The 8,672-nt window shown below is 57.3% G+C and overlaps 1 protein-coding gene across 2 annotated transcripts; it reads right to left on the bottom strand.

Annotated features, from left to right (window-relative positions):
* Positions 1-1,496: 1,496 nt before the first annotated feature.
* On the bottom strand, positions 1,497-8,428 carry CFAP410 (cilia and flagella associated protein 410). 2 transcript variants are annotated; one of them, XM_054175604.1, is made up of 7 exons: positions 8,318-8,428; positions 7,564-7,582; positions 6,825-6,871; positions 5,646-5,875; positions 4,851-5,013; positions 3,980-4,073; positions 1,497-2,887 (listed from the first exon to the last, which is right to left on the bottom strand). In XM_054175604.1, the coding sequence occupies exons 1-7, from the start codon at positions 8,392-8,394 to the stop codon at positions 2,762-2,764; spliced, it is 756 nt and encodes a 251-aa protein (XP_054031579.1). In that variant the 5' UTR covers positions 8,395-8,428; the 3' UTR covers positions 1,497-2,761. The 2 variants fall into 2 exon arrangements, with proteins under 2 accessions (XP_054031579.1, XP_054031580.1); XM_054175605.1 differs by lacking the exons at positions 6,825-6,871; positions 7,564-7,582.
* Positions 8,429-8,672: the final 244 nt, after the last annotated feature.

An 8,672-nucleotide genomic window follows, 5' to 3' on the forward strand; every position in this document is an offset into this window, starting at 1 on the left:
CACGGAGCTCCCCCCAGTGCAGTGGCCCCACATGCCTGCCTCACCATTGGCCTTCCCAAGTCCCCAGAGCTGCTTTGAACACAAATCAATGCTGGACCTGTGCCCATGGACAGACAGCCTCTGGTGTTTTCCATACCCACCCTCACCACTCAGTGCCCCCTGCCTTGGAAGCAGGTCAGGGTGAAAGCAGGTCATGCTATAAAAGCCTGGGGTTGTACCACAGCCCAGGTGGAGCCTCATGCCCAGGTGCAGCTGGCAAGCCCTGGGCACTTGGCTCCTCTCCACCATGCCGTTTCTCCAGCCTGCTGCTCAGAGCAGCAGGCTGGGCACTGGAGGGGTTGGCACAGCACCACAGTCTTCCAGCAGCCAAGTTTAGGGTGTGAATGGGGGAAGGGCTTGTCCTCACACTCCAAGCCAGCTCCAGAGGGGTCACTGTAGCCCTACCACCTCACTTGTGTCCAGGGAAAAAAGCCTGGAGTGCCAAATTCCTGGAGGGAGATGTGACAGGCATAGCTCCTGCATCCCATGAGAGGCAACCACCCTGGGCCCTGCCAGGAAGAGCACCCAGGCTCCCTGACACATCCAGCTCCAGCAGGAAGAGAGAGCAAAACAAGCCAGGAGTGTCTTGCAGCAAAAGCAGGCTGCCAGGCCCCCGGCGGCAAGAGGCAAGGGCCAAAGGGCCCAGCCTCCCCTCGGGGCTGCGCCGAGAGCAAGCCTGATGCTGCAGGGTCACCCAGCAAGACGTGGTCGGGAGCATCAAGGGTGGCTGGCGGCGGCTGGGGCACTGCTAGTGGCCAAGTATGACAAGCGCAGCACGTAGGCAGTGAGCTCTGCTCTGGGACAAGAGCAGCCTCGGGCGATTGCTCCATTAACCACCTCCACCACAAAGGAGGCCCTGATGACAAACGGTGACGCTGGCTCCCATTACTCTCCTCCCAGCACACTCAAACGGCAGCTGACTTCTCCTCCAGCATGGGAAAGGCGTGACTTCTGCCACCCGGCAAAAAGCCTGGGAGAGGGCAAACAAGCAAACAAGCTGATGGCTAAGTCTCTTGGGCCCTGGCTGTCAAGGGAAGTCTGCTAGCTTGTAAATCACTGTGTCCATTTAAATGCAGCTGGGTTTAATGCAGAAGGCAAGAACTAGGTCATGGTTGACTCCCCATCACTGATGTGGTGTTCAGGGACACTGATGTGGTAGAGTTAGATAATGGGTGGACTTGATGATCTTAAAGGTCTTTTCCAACCAAAATGATTACATGATTCTGTGATTCTAGGTCATTTGAGGAGTTAAAGGCTATCTTCACCCAAGTGCTGATGCTCAAACTGTGCCTCCTCCCATCAAGGTCAAGCCACCAGGCTTATGGACACACGGCTGCTGCCACCTCCGAGCAGCACTGTTTCCTGGCAGCATGAACCAGCCCGAAGGGGCTCAGACACCTTTGGAGCAGGGAGAGTGGAGATTTGGAAGGACCACTCTGCCCTAGGCAGCACCAGAGACCACAGCAGAGAGGCCTTGTGTCCTGCGGCTCAGGGGCCACCATCCTGCCTGGGCAGGCTTTCACCTCTGCACACACAAATGAGCTTTGCTCACCAGCTCTTTTGATTCCTGTCCTCTGTAAGCAAGGCTCTTACAGAGGACAGTGGCTTTGAAGAGCAGCCCTGCAGCAGCCTGGAGGCAGGGGAGCCAGTTGCCAGGGCCAGTGAAGCGGGAAGGGGCAGGGGCCCGCAGCCCTCCTCCTGCTCTGCAGGGCAGACAATGTGAGCTGTGAACCAGACCTAATGGAGCGATGCCCAGGGTCAGTTTTTCTTGCCATGTTTGCCAAAGTCCAGCCACAACTGACACGTCCTGGAGGGCTAATTGGTTTTATTGGGTGTGTCACAAGGCTTTTAGTTTGTATTTAACAGCTCTCCATCAAATCTTGGTAAATGCAGCTGCCTGTGCAAACTGGGCAGTAAAGCTTGGATTGTTTTCCTTCCCTGACTGCAGAAAGCACAGAGGCTGCTCACTCTGACCTGACAGCTCCTTAAGCTGCTCTAATGCCTGCAGGGGCATGTGGGGGTAAGAGCACAGCTGAGCATTCAGAATCTGGCAGAGAGAAATTTGTCTCACCTAGGCTGCACCGAGCTCTTCCCCAGGCTGCCTGACTGCCAAGTCAGATGCTACATGTGCTGATGGGGACCTGGAGAACTCAGGAGCTGAAGACACAGAGAAATTAGACATTTGACCTTAGTCTGCACCAGACAGCTCTTGGTGTTCATTCCAGGCAGCATCTCCCTGAGAGACTTCACAAAAGCCAATCTTTGTGGTAGAAACTGCCTTCAGAGTCTGCTCCACACAGAGCTGGCCCAGCAGGAAGGCACCAAGCAGCAGCGAGCTTTCTAGCCACCAGCCAGCTCTGCCATCCCCTTTGATCACACAGCAGAGTCCCTCACTGAGCCCTGCTCCCTCCTGCTACACTGACTTGCCTGCAGCTCACACCAAACCACCCCAGCCACACCAGGTACAAAGGTTAATGGAACCTGCTATGCGAGCAGGAAAGCTCCTGAGAGCCAGGGCAGGCACTGCCAGCCCCAGCACGATGGGCACAGCCGAGGGACGATGTCAGGAGCTACAGGGGCAGCCAGCGGCACTCAGTCCCAGCTCCACTGCAGGGGAAACACAGCAGGAAGCACGGAGGCTTGGGCTGCAGCCAGGCATGTGTGGGCAGAGCAGCACCCCGGGGCTGGGCTGGTGCTCCAGGGAGGTCTGTAATGTGCGTTGTCAGTCCTCCTGCAGCTCCTTCTTCCGAGAGGCCTGGAGCCTCCGCCCCACCGACTGCTGAACAAGCTCCAGCCCCTCCGTGTCCAGTTCCTTCAGGAGGAGCAGGATGGCATTCAGGATATTGTTCTGTCAGGACAAGACAGACATTGCTTTACCAAAGCAGGTTGATGCCAGCCTGGAAAAGGACATTGGATGCTCTCTCCAGGAACTCCACTGTCACCACCACTGCCACCACCATGGGCAGCAGTTTGCAACAGCCACCTGCATTGACAGGGCCAGACCAACCAAGCCCTGGGGGCAAACATGTGCAGAAGCTGTAGGAGATGAGCCAGGCTAACTGGAATGCAGGACAAATCACCAGCCAGCTCCAGCACAGGCGGCCTACGTGCCTCTGGCTGCTGGCCACCACGCCAACAGTAGCTTCTTGTGAGGAAAAGCACATTCAGGAGCTGCTGCTTCTCTCCAGTGTGACCATGTGTAGGAAGAGAAATGACAGAAACCCTCTGATCTGAGCAGCATGAGCTGATAGAATGACAAAAGCTCAGGACTGAGGGAACCCTTGATGGTCCCCAGCCCAACCTCCCACCAATGCAGGACCACTGCCAATACCAGACCATGGCTCTTGTCAAACCATGTCTTGAAAAGCCCCAGGGAGAGATTCCTCAGCCTCTCTGAATAACTGTCCTTCTAGGGAAAATCCTTCCTAACATCCAGCCTGAGCCTGCCCAGCTGCAACCTGTGGCCATTTCCTCTTCTCTAATGCTTCCTTTTCTTCTGAAGGCCAGGCCACCGCATACCACTTCAAAGCAATCCACTAAAGTACACCTCCAACGTGAGCAAAAGACAGATTGCAGGTGATTAAGATAAGGCAGGACATATCTAGATCTCACTCTGGCCTTCCCATGCCAACTGAGGTGGCACCGAGCCCAGCAGACAGCAATTCCCAGCTCAACAGCCAAGGTCCATGTGGCTGGCCCAAGGTTACACCACGGAGGAGGCTGAGGAACCAGCTAAGCTTTCAACCCAGCAGCCTCCTTTCCACCAGGCAGTCTGCTGGCTGCATTTCAGATGCTGCCCAACTCCCATGTGTTCTTAGCACAGCCCCAGTGAATGTGAGCTCCTGAGCAGCCTCCCCAGGAGGACAAACCCCATGGGGCTTTCTGTGTGTGGTGTGACACCTGGAGGATGAGAAGCAGTTTGGTCTTCAAGGATACTCACTCTCTTCTTTCGGCTGCAGTCTGTCTCTCGAGGTGAAAAGGAGGAAAACTTGTCCCTGGGAAGAGGCTTCATACCAAGCTCCTCTCGAATTTTGCTGAAGGGGAGGAAGAGCAAATGTTGCTATGTTTAAGGCCAGGCTGGATGTGGCTCTGAGCAACCTGATCTAATGTGAGGTGTCCCTGCCCATGGCAGAGGGTTGGAACCAGATGACCCTTGAGGTCCCTTCCAACCCTGATGATGCTATGACCAGCTGGGAGATCCTTAACTCTGCCAGGCCAATCCTTTCTAATCCTTGATGGTCACCACGTGGGAAGTATCTGGCTGAAGGATTCAAGGCACACCTATTCACACCCCACCACTGCCTGCTGGCCACAACATCCCCAAGCAAAACTCCCACAGGTCAAGCAACAGCCTCACAGCTAGAAAAAGAGAAGCAGCACACTGCCACAAAGAGTCTTCTCGCAGCCCTAACTGGGGTGACAGATTCCCATACCTGGGACTGCAGCCCATGGCACACTGCACTGGGACACGTGCCACAGCTCTGCCACGCACCAAAGCATGTGGCAGAAGCAGAGCTAAGCAAGAGTGGATTGGAGCTCACACTTCAGAGAAGATCCACCTCTGCCTGCACATGCAGCTGACGTGCTTCAGAGTAAGGACCCACCTAGGGAAGAGACTGGTTTGCAGATACAGAACCAGCCCCACAAGTGCTATTAAACCAGCACAGCTGCACCACGGCAACTGGAGCAACAGGAATCTGCACACAGTTGCAGGCCTGGCCCGTGGCCTGTCAGGGTTGGCTGGCAGGATCCCTTCATGCTACCCTCAAGTTCAGACCCAAAATGCTAAGAGCTCCCGAGCAAGCCCTCACTTTGTCTCCTCCAGACTGATGTTCAGCAGCTCACTCTCGGTCTCCGTTGTGGACTCGGCTGCACTGGATTCAGGGCTGCCATTCTCCACCTTCCTCCTAGCTGGTGGGGCTGTGATCTCCTCCCCATCCACCAGCGCCTGGGACAGTTCTTCCTCTGTCACAGCTGCAAAAGCCAGAACAAAATCCTGCTGCAATCAACTCCAGCAGCCCAGAAGACTGTGTTTGTAATGGGGCAGGTACTGCTGCTCTAGAGTTACACTCCAGGGCTTTGGTCCAAAACCTGTCCTTTGTGCAGGCCCTTTGCTTCCATCCTCCTGTGGTAAAACCTGTGCAGGGGAGTGCCAGCAGCTGCCACCAGCCTCTCAAAGAGGGAAAAGTATCTGGGATACAAACACACTTTGCCACTTCCTGTCTCTGGAGAAGGCTCCAAAAGCCACCAAATTACTGCCACCAGAGAGAAAAAGCTTCTCATTTTTGTTACAACAGTGGATCCAATTACAGAATCTTTGTTTTGCCACAGCAAAGTAGAGAGCTTTAAATCCCCACTAATTACTGGGATTGTCTCAGCTGCAATCAGGCTCTCTTGGCTATTGTTAACTCTGGCACTGCAAGGAAGGGAGAAAACAGCTTAGGAGTGGTGGATCTCCCAGAGGAGACAGCCTCCAACAGATGCCACCTGGCTGAGTATCACTACCACATCCAGGAGTCGTCAAAGGACACCTAAACAAGAGGAACCAACACATCACCAGCTTCCAGTTCCTGCTGCCCATGGTTTAGTGCTGTCTGTTTACCCACCTTGGTTATCAAGCTTCTGCAGGCTGGGCAGGTTACGCAGCACCGTCATCCGGTAGTGGTGGGGGTCTGAGCCACAGCAGGGGTTTTCTGACAGCCACAGGACCCGCAGCCGGGGCAGGTTTTTGAGGTAGAAGAGCTCATTTAGGCTTGCAATGTTGTTCTTCCTCAGGTAGAGTTCACTCAGATTCTGGCACTGGTTCAGAGGCTCAAGGTCAGAGATGCCATTCACGCTGCAGGGGAATCAATCATGGGATCAGAGACCACTGAGCTCATCCCTTCTTTGCTGTACTGTCCAGCTGGGAGCGCGGCCCCTGCAGCGCAGCAGCCTCCCGGCCGGGAGCGCGGCCCCTGCAGCGCAGCAGCCTCCCGGCCGGCAGCGCGGCCCCTCCAGCGCAGCAGCCTCCAGGCCGGGAGCACAGCCCCTGCAGCGCAGCAGCCTCCCGGCCGGGAGCCTATGCTGTGATCCAACAGCACAGCAGCTTTCCATCCCCCTTTCCTACAAGAGCTTCACTGGGGAGCCTCATCCTGGCAGAGCACAGCAAGGGCCATGCAGGGGCCTATGGCTTTGCACAGAACAAAATTAGAACATTTCATCTTTTTCAACATGTAATTAAACCCCAGCAGCCTGTCTTCTCTGCTGAAGAAAAGCACCAGCTGCAGCTTCCCCTGCACACGCATCACACACACCCTTTTCGGCAGCAGTTGCCCACTCACTGAATGACAGCCTGTTCAAGATTGGCAGTCTAAAAGGCTCAAATTTGCAGGCAGCACTGACTCTTCAGGCTCCCTAGAGCAGGTGAAGGATGGGAGTGTTGGAGGGAGGCTTAAAGATAGGAAAGCTTTTCAAGATCCAAGAAGCATTTCAACAGGCATTCTGCAAACTGGCCTTACAGAGAAGCCTGGACGATTCCATCTAAACCACTGAAAAGGACTTGGGGAGCAATAGTGCTAAGAGGTTTTAACACCTCTTGAAACCAGGATTATTTTCTTAAGCATCAAAGGGAAAGGTGCAGAGGAGCTAGCAGGAGAATAATCACTTCTGCATCTCTGCCACTTGAGAGATGAGGCAAAAAGAACCAGGCAGTTCAGACACTCAATCACAGAAAGATGGTAAGATACCAGCCCCATGACAAAGGTGATTTTCCCCCTCCCCTCCAAAGCTGTCACTCTGATATTCACCTGAATGTGATCACCTCGATGTTGGGTAAATCCCGGCATATGGATATCTAGGCAGGTAGAGAGAGAAAAAGCAAGTTGGCACACCCCCCAGAAATGAGGGGTGGGGGTGGTGGTGCTGGAAAGCCAATTTAAATCACAGGCAAGCAAGATAATAGCGAGAACCAGAACTGAGGATTTTGCTTCCGTTTAACCAGAGCTTAACACCAGCAGATTTGCTTCCAGTCAGTGCAGAGTCAGCAGCTCCTGTGCCCTCTCTGCTCAGGAATGGAAGTGCAGACACCAGCCAACATCACGTCGCCCTTCCGCTCCAGCAACTCTGCAGCCTCCAACCCGGTTTCCAGCCCCCGCACACGGGAGAGGATCCCTCTTAACCCCAGCCAGCCCTCTCCCAACGACAGTACGTCATCCAAAGATCCAGAGAACCGAGGCAGGACTCAGGGTCCTGCTTTCTGGGAATTTTCCAAGTGTCTCTGGAACAACAATCCTTTGAGATGCTAATCAATCCCGAAAAGCGCTGCAGCTCGCTGGCAGCGGGCCAGCCCCAGGCCAGGGCTGCGCCATCCTCCCCGCCCCGACAAACCGCATCATCCCCTCCCCGCCCTGGCGGCCGGCCCAGGCTAAGGCTTCCCCGCTGCGACAGCACCGCCGGCTACAGGCCGCGGCTGGACGCGGCAGGCTGCCGGGGCCCCTCCTCGCTGGCTCGTCCCGGCAGGATGGGAGCGGGAAGCGCCGTACTTACATCGGTCAGGCGGCTGCCCCTGCGGAGGAGAGCAGGGAGAGGGCTGTCACTGGGGGCACGGCGGGGCGCAGCCGCCGCCCGCCCTGCGCGGCCCCAGCCAGGCACCGCCACCACCTCCAGCCAGGACCCACCGAGGCTGCTCTGGCACGGCCCACTGTGGGCCCCCTCCACACCACACCGCCCTGTCCCCCTCATCCATCCCTGCCTATTCCCCCTCGTCCATCCCTGTCCTCCCTCGTCCCTGCCTGTTTCCCCTCATCCATCCCTGCCTGTTCCCCCTCGTCCATCCCTAACTGTCCTCCCTCGTCCCTGCCTGTTCCCTCTCATCCATCGCTGCCTGTTTCCCCTCGTCCATCCCCAACTGTCCTCCCTCGTCCATCCCTAACTGTCCTCCCTCGTCCCTGCCTGTTCCCTCTCATCCATCCCTGCCTGTTCCCCCTGTTCCATCCCTAACTGTCCTCCCTCGTCCCTGTCTGGTTCCCCCTCATCCATCCCTGCCTGTTCCCCCTCGTCCATCCCTAACTGTCCTCCCTCGTCCCTGCCTGTTCCCTCTCATCCATCCCTGCCTGTTTCCCCTCGTCCATCCCTAACTGGTGCCCCCACGCTAACCATCCATCCCTAACTAGTCCCCGCCCCGCCATCCATCCATCCCCGCCTGCGCCCCAGGCCTGCCGGTATCCCGAGGCCTGGCTGCCCAGCCTTGCCCGCCCCGCCTCCCGCCAGGCCCCTGGCCGTCCCCCCCCCCGACGCCCACCAGCAGTTTAGGCGGCGGACACCGTCGAGCGCGGCGGCTTTGGATCGTGCGAGCACGACGGCCCGCGTCAGCCTCATGGCCGCGCAGGGCCGCGCCGCATCGCCGTCGCCAGGGGCGGGCCCCAGCGGCGGGTCCCAGCGGCCGCGCAGGCTCCTCCCAGGCGGGGCGGGCCCGGCACGGCACAGCCGCCCGAGTTCCGCGGCGCGCTGAGCTGCTTCATCGTCCTTAGCCTTCCCGCAGCGCTCCCTTCCCTCCCCTGCCCTGCTTCCCGGGCCTGGCGCTTGGCCGGGGGGAGCCGGCCGGGAGCCGGCAGCCAGCGACAGCCGTCCGGACCCACTGGGTGTCCTGCTGGGGC

Source organism: Dryobates pubescens, chromosome 32, assembly GCF_014839835.1.
Source record: "Dryobates pubescens isolate bDryPub1 chromosome 32, bDryPub1.pri, whole genome shotgun sequence".
Classification (NCBI taxonomy): Eukaryota; Metazoa; Chordata; class Aves; order Piciformes; family Picidae; genus Dryobates; species Dryobates pubescens.